Source organism: Pelophylax lessonae (genome assembly GCF_965119305.1).
Source record: "Pelophylax lessonae genome assembly, chromosome: 5".
In the NCBI taxonomy this organism is placed as follows: Eukaryota; Metazoa; Chordata; class Amphibia; order Anura; family Ranidae; genus Pelophylax; species Pelophylax lessonae.
In genome coordinates this window covers 484,774,479-484,790,661 of record NC_138772.1, presented here as the reverse complement: position 1 = coordinate 484,790,661, position 16,183 = coordinate 484,774,479, and the positions used below count along the sequence as shown (strand labels likewise).

Genomic DNA, 16,183 nt, shown 5'->3' with positions numbered 1-16,183 from the left:
TGTCCATATTCTTGCAGGAGACGCTGTTTGTGGCTAGGAAACTGATAGCTAGGACTTGGATGCACAGCGATCCCCCAACCTTGGCTAGGTGGATACGTGAGGTGAATACCAATATTCCCTTTCACAAATTGCTCTATAAACACAGAGGATGTCCCGCCAAGTTCGATAAAATTTGGGACAGGTGGATGAGTTGTCCAGTCACTAATGTATAAGTTTGTTCTGAACACTGCCCGCCTTACATGGTTTCTGTCTTTGTTTATCATCATGCACCACTACCGACCTATATTGGCTAGCACTAACCGGTTGTACTCTGTATATCTGCATTTTGGCTGTTGCCCTTCCCAATCTTTATTTACTGTACACTGTGTGTATTGTTGTACTTGTTCAGTTTCTCTTTTACTGAGCTATTTTAATTGTACTGCACTAAAGTTTTCAATAAACTCACTGTTTGGAAAAAAAAAAAATGGTCTGGTAATAGGGGTGAAACACGCTGGCACTGAGCAGATTTAAACGTGTTCAGGGTCAGTGTCTCCTAAAGTATTAAAAGCAGACAACCAGGCATTAAGCCTTTTAGCAGGAGGTCAGAAGACAATTTACCTACACACTGAGATTTTTGCAGCGTATTTCCACTCATTGCAGCCAAATTGGTACAACATCTACTTTACCCTGCATGTATTGTGTTAGCAAATCTCATTATTAGTTGTAAACTAGATTTGAACACTGTCTGTTTGAACAAAGGGTTAAAGATCTAGAAACTGGCCTTCCTCATTGTATATTATTGGGGGAAACTCGGAGACTCTTTGTCAGTGGGGACCCTCTCTCATCATACTAGTCAACTGCCTGAAGCTGCTAAAAAGCTTAGAAGCACCACTGGGCTTTAAAACTGTACATTTGATCAAGTATGTAAAAAAAGAATACCTAACCCGATAGCAAAAATTGAGTTTCTTATTTAGGAAAATAAGAAGTCTCTCAGTCTAACACCCACAAACCTGCATTCACCCTACATCACGCCCTAAATCTCTGCCAATGCAATCATACTGGAAGTGAGGTCATAAGACGGTGAGCAGGATCAGCCTTAAAATATAATGTCTGATTGGGACTAAACGTGAACATCATATCCAAAGTAATGATTACAAATACTACTGCCCATGTGCGGACCAGCTCATGAGACATGTCATGAAGAGGATAAGTGGCTTCCAGTGAACTGTACAGTACAGAGCTGCAAGGAGAGGGTGCAGATAAGTATAGGATTTGGGAAGGATACTGGGGGTGAGGCAGGGTTTGTAAAGGATAACCATACTAAAACTGTAGACAGTATACTGCCAAACTGGGTTTCAGTCAATGATCTACAATAGGTAATGCATAATTGTAAAGTCAGAGGAATGTAAGACATCCTTATTTACATGCTTACTCCAGGTACGCAACACAATAAAGCAGAAGGGTAAACAACTGCAGAATGAGATGCACCAATGGCAGCCTTCTGGTCTCTATTGGGAAAGGTTTGCTTTAAGCATTAAACTCTTTTCATTAAAAGGGATATAGACGAGAGAGAGAGAGAGAGAGAGAAAGAGAGAGAGAGAATTTTGCCCCTGTATAAATCATTAGTAAGTTGAAGTTCAGCTTTGGGCACCAGTTCATTAAAAAAAAAAAAAAAAACATTGAAGAACTTTAGAAAATGCAGACAAATCAAAAGAACTTGAACATAGCACAGATATGGGGGAAAGATTAGCTGCACTGAGATTATTCTCTCCTGAGAAGATTAAAGAGGGACACTAGAAATACCATAAATACATAAACGGTCTACATAGTGAACTGTGTAGAGTTATTCGCTTTCAGGTCATCACAAAGGACAAGGAGGGCACTCCTATGACTGGTGGAAAATAGATTTAACCTACACATCAGGAAAGGCTTCTTCACAGTAAGAGCTGTGAAAACGTGGCGTTGACTCCTTCAAGAACAAAATCTAGTCAGCTCAGTAGATTGTTTTAAAAATAGCTGAATGCATTCTTAAATGCACAAAATATAACAGGATATTAACGTTTATAGGTAGTAACACCAAAGATAGTTGATCCAGGAAAAACCTAAATGCCTCCTCGGGGATCAGAAAGGAATTTTTCCCCACTGGAGCAAATTGGACCATGCTTTATTGTGGATTTTCCCTTTGCCTAGATCGTGTGGTTTTCTTTTTGTTTTTCTTTCTGTTGGTTGAACTACGATTATGTGGTTTTCCTTTTATTTTTCTTTCTTTCTGTTGGTTGAGCAAGATGAACTTTTATAATTTTTCAAGCTGACTAACTATGTAACTGATCCAGGAAACAGAAATTAGCACCAGAACTTCGCTGGACAGGTTAATTGAATGCATCACACACCATTGCTATGCATGTGTGCGGAGTTTTATCACATAGACAGAAAATTAACCAATGTTCAGCATTCGTGAAAGGGTACCCATGTAGCTTTATTTTAAAATCACTTTTTTGCCAGTGATCTGGTCCTTGAACCCTTTGCTGTGAATATGCAAGCCAGGAATTCATAGCCCTGCCCAGGGTGTGCTTTTTGGAACCTCTCAGAGAGAGATGCTATGGAACACAGAATAATCTAACCAGGTATACAGTTCTGCTCAGCAGCATATAAGAATCTTTATTATCAAGGGTGAGAGGGATTACTGAGACCTCAGATTGAGGTAATCAGCAGGGAGAGTATGATTTAAGCAGTTTCAATGTCTCCTGGATAGAAATAGTAAGTACATTACTGATTTTACACATTGGTTAACGTTTCCCACTCATAAGCAGTGACAACTCTCAGTGTGTAAACGACTATGACTACGTACTGGGTAGACCAAGCCCAGGTACATTAACATACCTATCACTTATAGCCACTGTCAACCTTTTTACAGTGCAGGAATCCTTAAAAAATTGTTAAGGTCTTGAGGAACCCTTGAAGAAATTTTTCCATTCACAGCTAATGGGACATCTTTGTAATCATTAATTTATAGACACAATAATAACACAAAAAATAAATAAAAACATTTAACATAATTAATGTGAAACATTTGCTTGTCTTGGTCTGCACAAACATTGGGTTCTGTGGGAACAACATAACTGCACTAGGGTTCAGTTGGTGTTTTGGGGCAAAAAATACTTTTATAGTAGTGTCCAGTGGTCTGAAATACTATTTGTATTGATATTCAGTGGCAAGAATTTCACTTTTCATTCTCCATTCAATGTCACCTTCCACTTGTCCCAAGTTGCCCTCCTTTTTAGTGACATCAAGCACCAGAGATCTAAAAGATACTGTTGGGGACCTAGGGATCTGTGAGACCACAATTGAGAACCCTGGTCTAGTTGGCAATAGAAAGAGATTCTGACAGCTTGCTTTTAGGAGAGCAAAGCTTAGAGACTGGAAGAAATACTAGCTCACTTATTCTTTATCCAACACCAGTAACACCAAGTTACATGCTGATCAACCAAACATGCAGCCAATTAATATAAAAATAAATGCATTGCTTTCTAGAATTGTTATCCTGATTGCTTAAAAGCAACCAGTCAGGGCATATTACTCATGAAATGAAGGAATTTACCGCCTTTTTAGTGAAAGTGAAAACCAAATGAACTTTCCTAAAATTATAGCAATGGCAGACATCAAATCAATGCATACATAATTCAGAACAATGACTTTACATATGGTCAATGTATCAGAGAGACAGAGCTTCAGTCTAAATAAGAGTACAAAGTTCAATATGATAACATTTTAACAAGGGTGAAGGAGGAGGGCAACAAAGGCCTAACTAATATCAATTTGTTTGACTTTTTTCTCCTAAGGATTCCATGGTCATGTAAACACAGATCAACACATGATCAAGTCTTAATGCCAAACACACTCCTGTGTTGCTTTGTTCTGTGCCGGCCCCTGTCTTCCTTCCAGATAACACTTGAAAGCAGAAGTCTGTTTGGTATATTTAAACTGTCACTGATCCAGCAATTTTTCCTTGTAAGTGCCATTCAAACAGCAGTATTATGTTCCTCTCAAATTTATCTAGTGGGGGGGGTTTGAAAAAGACAAGTACAAAACTTAACTTGTAGGCCTTTTTTTAAGCCCTTTGTTTAAATCTGCGTACATATTAAAGTAGCCCACCTGTGGTTTGTTATTATAAAAGTGTAAGTTATAGATTCAGCACGGCTATGGAACACACAATTTCACATCATAGTGGAGATAATGTATTCTGGAATGTTAGACATTATTTGATCATGTCCTCTGGGCAATTGTAATAAACATACCAGGGCTATGTATATACAAAAAGCATGAGTCAAAATTGGAAATGTAAACCTTTGCCTAACGCTAATGTTCCTCCAGATAATCTTACTCCATTGATTGGAACGTGTTTAGCGGTAAAACAAATAAATCAGAAGCATATTACACATGGGTGTTAATAGGCACATATACGCCATTTCAAACAAAGCAGATTACTTTCCAGTATTACAATGGTGCAGAATAATACAACTGTGTTTAGAAAGCTCTGATCAGCTGAGATGAAGGAATTTGGAATTGTGGGAAGTTCTCTGTCTAGCTGAAGGATGATGTGTTGTGTTAATATACAGCATGCCAAAAGTATTTTACATGTCAGTTGGAGCCTCTGTGTTTCTGGCTGCCATAACACCTGGCCTCCCTGTGAGGTGGGCTGCTCAGACGCCCAACAGACAGATGAAAAGGTTGCACAAATGTATGCATATAAGGTGGGACTGTCCCAAAAGTGAGCATTTTTGGTTGCAAATCATCTGTAGGTCTACACAATAACAGACAGATCTATCCGCAAAGATTCTGGGGAGGTCAGTCTCCGTATGGCTTTAGGATCCATACTTTTCACAGGAATATACCCCTCCCCACCCACACCATATATGTTGTTCTTTTTTCTATTCCTTTTTATTTTTTCCCCTCCTCCTACTCCTTTTATCTCCTACTCCCTTAAACAACCCCCTCCATTTCCTCCATTACCATGTTACAATCCAATTGTGCTTCTAAACTAAAAATGTAATATATTGCAGCTTACTAATCTACAGTGGTTTCATTCATTTTTCTTTTTAGGCTTTCTTTCCTCTCATTTCACCTGGTGATCTGATCAGTAACACACCTCCTGTGTTAGAGTGCCCCCACTCTGGATAAAGGAGCACAGGGGTGCTTCTGGACAGCAGAATTAAATGCTAATACGGAGTGTGTTCCATTCTACCATCTTTTTTCCAGTTTCCCCTCCTATAGTCATCCTCATTTTATTCCCCCCCGGCCTCCATTTCTATAATTATGTTGAAATAAAAAGTACAAATTTAGTTCAGATGCCTAATTTTGACACTTATTTAAACCTTTTTTTTTTTGCACTGCTATTTTCTAATTTTATTTGCAATGTGTTGAGATTTTGCACCAAATTTATTAAAGCTCTTGATAGTTATGTACAGTATATGGAATCTTTTCCACTGTATTATATTGCAACCCCACAAACCCAAAACAAGTTTATTGGAACAGGAATGGTTGCACAAAATCTGAAACCCTAATATAAAGTAAGGAGAAGGTTTTTAAGAGAAAAGTAGGAGATGGTAATGATGACGTCAGTGAATTTCAGAGATAACATGAATTTAGAATCAATCCCATGACATATTATTTTATTACTATTTATATGAAAACTATCAAAATGCATGTACAAAGAACCATCTGACATCAAATTTTGCAACCCAGAAGTTTTTACACTCTAACCTATGCCCCACTACTGCATTTTATCGTAAACAACATATCTACTCAAATTTGATTTAAAAAAAGTTAATTTTTGTTAATTCTTAAAAAATGGTTTTCAGGAGAAATTGAACAAAAAAAAAATGAAGATGATATACCAATAGGCGCACTTATACCACTGAGAATATACAGTGGTTCTCACATCTCTCTTCAGAAGAACCTAACACATTTTTCGTGTCAGTAGTGACACAGGAAATCTTAAACCTTGGAGTTATACTCCCGCCTACAGGGGAAATTGACAGTGACAACAAAAAAACAGTTGCACAGAATAACCATGCCCACAACTAGCATGCCTCAGTTTTGTAGCTAAGTAGTACTGAGAGCATTATCATAAATACACATCGGTGAGACCGGTTTCATTTAATGGCGTTCAAAGAAAAGATTTTATGGCGAGTACAAAAATCCTCTTTTCTTTCTTGTCCATTGAAGGGCACAGGGAGTCTTAAACCTTCAGGATGGCCAAGAGCAGCAAGCAAACACCAAGAGGTTTAGGTAAATCACTAAAACTGCAAATGCCTGTATCTCAAGAGCTGCTTGAAAGACTTTACACTCAAAACTGTTTTTAGATTATGTCAATCACTTTTGGTAGAAAAAATGAAGCCCAGGTGGAAGCCTTGAAAATCTAGGAAAGTTTCTAGTTGCTAAAAAGAACAAGAGGCTCACACAGACTAGAAAAGCTCACATTGACGGTTAAGGGTCTCAGCCACCAAGAAATGGTGGATTGAGAATCCAGAGCAACCTTATGAGATAATGAAATCGAATCAATCTTTCTGAAAAAAGCAGTCACTGACAGACTCAAACAGGACAAACCACATCCAGACAACAGTAGGAGTTTTCTTTTACGTGAACTGAAATAAGACAAAGGTAAGAAAAAATTATGCCCTGAGGTGTTGAGGTAAAAGACATGAAGGGACTCCTGGGCCACATCATCACCTTATCCCTGATGAATAACAGCACACTTACATAACCTAAAATCACTTTAAAATATGTATTTTCTTTAAGAGTGATTGCCAGTGACAAGCTGTGGTTGGCAAGCATGGACTAACCTGGAGTGACACTATGTTTTATTAAAAGTTTATAGATCAGATTAATTCTTGTGTAGAACAAGATGAGTTTGCTTGTAGGTAAGACTCCTAGTTTAAAACACACAGAAGTGATAGCTAAAAAAAAAAAAAAGCAGTACAATGTGAAGAGAGTTGAGAGAGCAAAGTGTCTAATGGGTTGAAAAAGCGGTTTCTGAGGCCCATATAGTGCCAGAATCCAATCTCACAGAGTCATAGGGGAATGATCATATAGGTCAGGGACAACCAGAACCTTATTAACAAAAGAATCTGTCTGTCCAATAATGTGATTGTTTTGTACCATGGCAAAGAATGTTGCATTATAGAGGTCTGGATTGAAACCAAGCAAATGGGATTGCCATGAAGGAGGCCCAGGAAACTCAAGACTTGAATGCATTTACAGTCAAGAACTGGACACCTCCTGGACCAAAGAGATGAGATAAGAGTGTCTGATTTTTTTTCCTGCGAGAAAACACTTTAGACTGCGCTGTCTAGGACTAGACCCAGATACAATGAGCCTGTTCTAGTTATAAATTCAGATTCCATCCAAAGCGCTGTAATGTCTGGACAGTAAAGTCATGTTGTCTCCTTCCAATGGTTTTCTCAACAGGAGGCCAGAAAAATATCTCACAATGGGAATGAGACAAGAGTGCCACAAGAATAAACCTGGCCCCAGCACATTGGTGAATAACTGAGGTTACAGAAGAAAGACCAAAGAGTAGAGCACAAACTGGTAGTGAAGGGGAAATACAGTTAAACTTTAGGAAAGGTTGATGCGCTGGAAACACTGTGACCAGTAGGTACACGTCCCTAATGTCCACAAAAACCAGGATATCTTCCTGGTGCAGAACAATGACAGACCTGAGTGTTTCCCTATGGAATTTCGAACGACAATGAAGACATTCAGATTTTTGGGATCCGAAATGGGACAGATGAACCCTTTGGGTATGAGAATAGTGAAGAGGTTAGAAAAAAACCCTAAAAACTATACTGCCACAGAACTGGGGCAACAGTAATTTCTCAGTTGAATCACCTTAGTAAATGTGTGCCTATATATTATTTGTAGGGGAAGGCTGGTATGCCAAGGAAAAATACCCAAGACTAGGGCTTGACAAGGAAGTCGAGGAAGTGAAGAAAAAAATAAATGTTCCCTAACAAAAAATAAACAGAAGGTTGCACAATGTGTACCTTAGGCTTCTTCCCCATATAAAAGATTGTTTTTTTTAACCACTGGTAACATCCTAGATAAATACTATCTTGAATTGTACTTTAGAAATATTGTAGACAGGGATGGTCAGACGAACAAGCCAAAGTCGATACACTGGAATCAGACATAGAGCACACTAGAAAATAACCCAGGGAAGCCTTCAAACATTTGTTGCTCGGGCAAGGCTGGCTTGCAGTGCGCAGGTTAAAATAGGGTTTCATGTTAGAGGCTGGGGTGGAGCCATGCTGATTACTTAAACATACAGGTGTGAGAGCAGAGTCACTAAAGCGGATACAGACCAGAGAGGTAAGCAGACAGTCAGGGCATGAAACATTACTGCAGATTCATGACATTATGATTAGCATGGTCAGTTTACAGAGAGAAACACAGTAACAGGCAGGATCAACCAGGTATTGTACAACATTGGAAGGACTGAATAACATCGCAATATTACTATGTACCTTAGCATACCTTAAAGAGACAGGAACATTATTTGTTTTTTAGATTTACAAGCACTTAAGAAGTTTGCAAACATCTGCTTTTTCTTGTACCTTGTTAAACTAAAGCTAGCTGCTCCAATTCCCTTTAAAAAGTTTTCTCCACTACTGTGACCTATAACTAGATTGTCATATTTGTGGGAAAAATTCTGTAACTTTTAAAGATCAGCTGTGCTGGTCTGCTAAAAGCATCCTGGTTTTCCAATCGAATGGTTCTCCTGTGCGTGGGCACCTTGGCTAAAGTGCTGGATTGTGGCAAATAGTTGCAACTAAGGCCTCTTTATTCCAGCTAAGAGAGACGTAAAAGGGCACTGGCCGCGGAAGAGACATGGGCCAGGTTCCTCGAAGATATTTTGAAAGACTTTCAAGAAGTTAGACAGGCTAGAAACCACTGGATCATTCTTCTCCCACAGAGTAGCAGCCCAGGCTTAAGCCTTCGCCGGACAGGAGGGAAAAAATATAGGCTACCTTTGCCCAATAAAACAGGAAGTTTTGAGGCTGGGGTTAAAAATGAATAGTGCTCTGGCTAAGTAACCCCCTGCAGGTCTTGGAGTCCCCAGAGTAACGGGACGAAGCCGATAAATGCACAGAATTTGTGGCTGCGACTGTAACCAGAATCGGTACAGTAGTAGAACTCGTATGAAGTTTTTGAACCGGGGTCCTAAGGAGGCTTGAAGATGTTCGAAGCGGGAGGCTAAATCTTGAAGGAATCGCATCACCTGAGTCTGATTAGATTCCTGCGGACTATGTCCTGCAGCTAATCATTGGCAGGTAGAGGCACATCAGCCGGGTCCATAGTTCGAGCAAACTGTTAGGTCACCTGCGGGACCAAGTGACGGGGACCGCACTGCAGAGTTTGTGGACCCAATGGCTGACTGCTGAGGGCCAGTGGCTCTGAGAAGCAGCTACACAGGGTCACAGCCATGGTCCTGGAAAGGGAGCTAGAGCATTCCCCAGGGCACGGAGTCTAAGAGCCAGCAGATTTTCACCAGGGCCTCTAATGGTGAGGATAGACTTGGCTGCAGCTGAATCCAGGTAACGGCCTCCAGGGTCTCCCAGCTCATGCCTGGCTCTGGTAGAAGGAGAGGAAGCAGCAGTCCAGGGCAAAAAGGGATAGTCGAGAGAAAAAGCCAAAGGTCAAGGCAACAACTAGACAGGGATGGTCAGAAGAATGAGCCGAAGGTCGGGGCAACAAGCAGACAGGGATGGTCAGGCGAACAAGCCAAAGTCGGTACTAGGTAGGCCAGGTGGAGTCTTCTCTTTTCCCATTTAATTTCACTATTATGTACAAACCTGGTTCCTGCAACAGTCGGGCTGATGCACTCTCTAGGTCATTTGACACTATGGGTGAGGAGCCCATCGATGAACCTGAGCAGATCATTCCTTTCTCATGCATTCTTGCCCACTCTACCACTCTGGAGTCAAAAATTCCTCCTGGAAAGACCTTCATCCCCACTGAGCTAAGATCCTTCAGTGGCGACATGATTCCAAGGTGGCAGGCCATGCTGTTCTCCTCCGATCCTTCCTTCTCATCAGTCGCCACTACTGGTGGCCTACTCTCAGTTTGGATGTCAAAGACTACGTTAAGGCTTGTCATGTCTGTGCCCAGTCTAAAGCCTCCATGCAAGCTCCTGCTGGTCTTCTCATGCCCTTGCCCATTCCTAAGGAGCCCTGGTCTCACATTGCCATGGACTTTATCACCGATCTTCCAGCATCTCAGAATAATACGGTCATTTGGGTGGTAATCGATCGGTTCTCCATGATGGCTCATTTTGTTCCTCTTCCTGGTCTCTCTTCTGCCCCTGCTTTGGTTCCCATTTTTGTTTGAGAAATCTTCCACCTCCATGGGGTTCCTTCCCATATTGTTTCTGACAGGAGTGTTCAATTCACATCTCAGTTTTGGAGAACCTTTAGCAAATCCCTCAGTATTATCTTGGATTTTTCCTCTTCTTACTACCCTTGATCCAATGGACAGACAGAGGGTTATTCAGGAGTTAGAGGTGTTTCGCCACACTTTAGTGTCTACTCATCAGGATGATTGGTCCTCTCTACTCCCGTGGGCAGAATTCTCTCACAATAATCATGTTAACATCAGTTCTCAGAAGACACCCTTTCTCACAGTTTATGGAAGACACCTACAGCTCACTCTTCCTATGACCTGTACTCCAGACATTCAAGCTTTGGCTACAGTTCAAGAATCATTAAATTCTATTTGGTGTGATGTCCATGATTCCCCTAAGGCAGCTGCAGACAAATTCAAAGGTTTTGCCAACTGTCGCAGGCATAAGCCACCTTCTCTACAGCCTGGAGACAAAGTCTAGCTTTCCACCAGGAACAGCAAGGTCCAGGTTCCTTCTCTGAAATTTGCCCCAAGATTCATTGGCTCGTACACTATAACTTCTAAGTTAAATCCAGTTTGATCCCTAAAAGCTTCAAGATCTCCTTTCATGTTTCCCTTCTGAAGCCTTTAGTCCTCAATAAGTTCTCTCGTCCTCTCCCTACCTTGGTTCCGGTCTCTAAGGATAATCAGGAGTACGAGGTTAGTCAAATTCTGCATTCCTGGCTCTGTAAAGGCATTCTTCAATACCGTGTGCATTGGAAAGGTTTTGGTCCTGAGGAGAGGTCTTGGATCCCTGCATCTGATGTCTTTGCGCCTTGTCTTTTGAGGTTCACCTCCAAGCTTGGGCTCAAGTGGGGAAGGGGAAGGCCTCATAAGGGGGGGGGGGTACTGTCATGAATCTGCAGTAATGTTTCATGCCCTGACTGTCTGCTTTCCTCTCTGGTCTGTGTATCTGCTTTAGGGACTGTGCTCTCACACCTGTTTAAGTGATGTTATCTCAGCATGGCTCCACCCCATCCTCTAACAGGAAACACTATTTTAATCCAAGCACTGCAAGCCAGCCTTGCCTAAGCAACAATTGTGTGAAGGCTTCCCTGAGTGATTCTTGCCATGTGCACTACCTCTGATTCCCGTGTACCGACTCTGGCATGTGCGCCTGATCCCTGTGTGCTTGTTGCCCCGACCTTTGGCTTGTTCTCCTGACTATCCTTTGTTGCCCTGGACTGCTGCTTCCTCTCCATTCACCAGAGCCAGCCGTGAGCGTGAGCTGGGAGACCCTGGGGGCCACGACCTGGAGTCAGCTACAGCCAAGTCAATCCTCACCATTAGAGGCCCTGGTGAAAACTGACTGGCTCTTAGACTCCGTGCCCTGGGGAAACTTATGCTCTAGCTCCCTGTCCAGGACTGTGGCTGCGAACCTGTGTAGCTGCTTCTCAGAGCTATCGACCCTCAGCAGTCAGCTGTTCGATCCACAACCTTCGCAATGCGCTCCCCATCATTTGGTTCGCAGGTGACCTGACACATGGCTGCGGATTCACGATAGAGTGGTCAGTTCACGTCTTTCATCATCAGGTTCTCTGTACAGTGTCTGGTGTATCCCTCTCTCCCTCCCTGTTATTTCTGTGGTCTGTGTGTAAAAGCTGCCATATCTCCCTGAGCTGTGCAGACAAAAGGTAAGAATGCACAGCAAAGAATATCAGCCCCTCCCACTGGACACTCTGTGATAAGCAATAAGACGACTGCAAGGAAGCCTATTATAAAAAAAAAGGAACTTCGCAATGTTAATAAACATAACTACCTACACTGCAATTACTATTGCCCTAAAAACAAAGGATCATAGGATTTTATTGATGTGACTTTACAACTACTTTAATGAAGTCACCAAATAAAATCAAGACTTAGTGATATGGAGATCCATCAAATCCACTAATGCAGGGGTATAAGTGACCTCTTCTCTGCTGCTTTTGCTAGATGCAATAGCCTGCTTGCTCACATAGGATACCTGGTTAATGCCTCCTTACCGCTGCATTGTACAAACTGTAGAGCCGTAGAATAAATGTAAATCCCATCACACACATATCAAATGTTGGCTGGCTCAGCAGAACCGGGTGACTTTTCGGTACATGTCTACCCCTATCTGTTCAACAGAAGCCAGTCTATCAGCGGTTGCAGCCGATGGCTGCAAGTGCTTTGTGGTGTATTCAGGTAGTCGGGGGAAGCGGGGTTTGAGTCCCCCTGTCAGAATACAATAGCACAGCAGGAGAGTTCTCTACATCACACATTGTTGTGTTGATGCGGGGATCTTTTTTTGCATTCAGCCCATTGGTTGATTGAAAAAAAAACAAAACTGTGTGTGTATACCCAGCTTAACACTATATGCCTTGTTGTTAATGATCTGTGGCTGTTATCAGCTCTGACAGTAGAAGAGACAGATTAACAGTTTGACAGGCAGAAGACAAACCCATGACTGGTATACAGGTTAAGTAAGCCTCAAACCTGCTGAACTGTAACACTGTTTTTGTTGTCAACCTCTGCCCAACATCAGATTTATGTCTCACGTCTGCCAATTTTAACTCCACCCACCCTCTTGAAAGTCCGGGCATAAGGTAAGTTAGTTTTGTAATGCTACTTGTTTTCCCTTTAGGGTAGTAATATTTCTCCTTCCCTCATCCCCACTTAAAGCTGAACTGCAGCCTTACCTTCAGTTGCACAGGCTCCTTTTGGGTACAGAAGTTGCTTGCTCTGACCTCCTGCAAACTGTGAAAGTCTTGCAACTGTGCATTATAAGTTGCAGCAAGTCAGATAAAGCCTGCCTCATTTCCTGGCTGAAGAACATCCAACATCACCTAGCACTTTCAATCCTCCAGCCTGGCCTGCTCCTTTTATTCATTGGACTTCAGTTCTTTAATGCATGGAAATACAGCATGCCTAGGAATGCCCACTCCTCCAGACTAACATCCACCCTTCAAGGCATTTTGATATGTATAACTTCTCCAACCCACTGCTCACATTTAGGGCTGAGGACTCTCGAAAGGAGTACTGAGGCAGGGTGCTGTGTTGTTTTCAGTAAGCAAACTGTCAGACCCTCCCAACAGCAATGATCTGCTTGAACTATATAGAGAAGAGCAAATACCCAGCAATTACATCACTGGGTATAAAACAAGTAGTGCAATAAAAAAACAGAAAAGTTTTATTTTAACATTTCATCATGGTGTTGATGGGGGGGGGGGGGGGAGTTAGAGAGAAACCAAGAATGACAACATTTAAGAATGGAACTTAAAGTGTTGTGATTTTCTGAATCTGTGATGTATTTTGATGTGCATGTCATCTGTCTCTGTAGTTTTAATGAGAGGTCTTAAAAAGAAAAAAATATTGAAAAAAAAAAAAAACAAGAAAAAACTTTCGACTTTAAAATTAGATACATTCGTCAAATAAAAAAAAAACTGAATAAAAACCTAATAGCTGAACATGACACCATAAACTGCATTTTTTTGGAACGTTGGTGATTATGTAGGAAGATAATGAATCACATTGTGAAAATTTGCAATGCAAGCCAAAAGCATACAACAATCAGTTTTGATTTTACATTGAACCAATTTGTATCAGTGTATCAATATAGATTAAGAACACTGATTCCAATAACAAATCTCTCTTATGGACTTAATATTTAGTTGCAGAAGTGTATCCCTATTTTAAAACCTAAAGCATAGTGAGTAAGTAACAAGTGGCAAATGTGCTTCACAATACTTATGTGGGAAACTATACGCTTCAGAAGTACTTTGATGTGCATGCATAGTTGTGCGCAGCCTGTTAGATTAGGGTGTGCACCCCAAAGCTCAAACACACATGACTTTCTCTGCAGCCTCAGCTGTACTGGGCAGTGAATGAACAGGATAGTGCTTTGTGCCAAGAAGCTTCCTGTATAGCATAAGCATAGTTAACACAGTTTCAGTTATGAATGAACACAGTGAGTGAGTGCGTTCACACTGTGTTCATTTAGAAAAGGAAGGGGCCAGTAAATTACATATTTACTAGCCCTTTCCCCTGCTCTCTATTCTGGGAGCACAACATGGGGGGGCCCAGGCAATAAGGCAACTTGAGGGAATCGGCACTGTACGCAGTGATTAGGGTGTGCGAAGGCACACACCCTGCGCACGCCTATGTGTGCATGCAATAAATTTATATAGCGCAGATCTTTTTAAAAACACTATACGGAACAAAGTAAGACAAACAGGGAGCACAGTAAGACTATTAAATACCCACAAATACAGAAAATTCAACCTATGCAAACTCTGGCCAAAAGAGAGAGAAAAATTATAATCATAAGTGGTAATATCTGAGTGCATTTGTTTCGTTTTAGAAAACCAGTGAAACCATTAAAAACAATCTAAAAATAAAAGCGTGCAAGAGATGGTATGAGCCCATATTGTTTACTGAAAACCATGGTTTTGAGGGTGTTTTTAAAGACTTGGAGGGCTAGTAAATGTTCAATTACATGCAATACAATAACAGAACAAGGGAAATGGAGCAGCATGAGGGAAGTTGAATATTCCCAATGACCGTGAAGTCTCACCTGCTGGCCATGTTCCACTCCAGTGCAGGATTCTGGGAGCCTCTATCTGCCTCTGTTGGCAATCCTCCATTGTTACTCTCCTTTTCTGGCTTCAGCTGCTCCCACTGAGCTGTACCAATATTAATGGACTGCAAGTCAATCTGATACTGTCTATCCTCAACTTCTGATCCTGGATCTCTGAGGATTCCCAAATTCAGAGCACGTCTAAAAGAACAGATTTAAAAAAACGGTTACTAAACTCAAGACACAGAGCACAACAAATAGCAGAACAAGATGGATAGATGCACTATACAACATATTTTATATTTATTTTCTATTTTGTATGAAATCTATTGACAAAAAAGAGGTAACAAAATGAAGGATCAATTTATGCAGTAAAGTTACAGTGCCAATTTATAGGTCCAAATAATCAAGGTCATTATAAATATTTTATATGGACCAAATTAAATTGTAGTTGTTAGGCTGGAAATAAGAGAGCTGCCACCACTTATTTGTTTTGAATTATATAAGCCCCGATGCCATCATCAGGACATTCAGGCTGTGCACGCCACTGATCTAAATTGCTTCCCCTGGCAGGAGGCATAGAAAATGCAGGTGGAATGTTTGCCAAGTAACATTTGCCTTAGACTTTGCAGTGATGTTTCAACTAACACTTATTCGTTTATTTTTTTCTTCAAGAACAAGAAAAATTTCTACTTGGTCCTTGGAGGAAGATGTAGACTTGGACTCTTCTTCTACGAATACAAAACCAAAGTCTCTTGTGGCAAGAGCTTAATTGACATTAATGTGAACAATATCATTAATGTCACTATTCTCTGTGGATTCCAATAAATTATTTTTTACATTTACCTTTGGAGTCTTAACCAAGTACTTAAAGTACAGAGCGTGCAATTAACAGCCTACTTCTAAATATTACAGCACAAGTTTAAAACTCCAATCCCTGTTTTTATGGCTTTTCTTGCCAGGTCTGAATGATGTCATTTATTTCTTTTACCAAGGCGGTTTTATGAATTTGTGTACATTAATTTATATTACAAATCATTGAGTGACATCAGGTCACACTTATTTGCTTTGGCTAATCCAAATATAAAAGGTTGAGGTTTACATCTGGAAATATTAGCAAAAAAACAAAAGTGTTCACTGACATATTATTCCAGGTCATGTGTGTTTTCCTGCAATATTACATGGTGAAAATCTCCTTTTTTCTTACAAAATTACTCCAGAGTCATT

At 40.8% G+C, this 16,183-nt stretch overlaps 1 protein-coding gene and 1 long non-coding RNA gene across 3 annotated transcripts in view; one reads left to right on the top strand and one right to left on the bottom strand.

Moving 5' to 3' along the window:
* The window catches only part of LOC309555764, a 1,250,709-nt gene that overhangs the window by 107,100 nt on the left and 1,127,426 nt on the right, over positions 1–16,183 (top strand). The window lies entirely within an intron of this gene.
* VPS13B (vacuolar protein sorting 13 homolog B) overlaps positions 1–16,183 on the bottom strand; it is a 1,502,642-nt gene that overhangs the window by 532,566 nt on the left and 953,893 nt on the right. For both annotated transcript variants that reach the window (XM_082257852.1, XM_082257851.1), the window contains exon 31: positions 14,954–15,157. In XM_082257852.1, the coding sequence (XP_082113978.1) occupies positions 14,954–15,157 (204 nt within the window). The remainder of the gene's footprint in view (positions 1–14,953; positions 15,158–16,183) is intronic.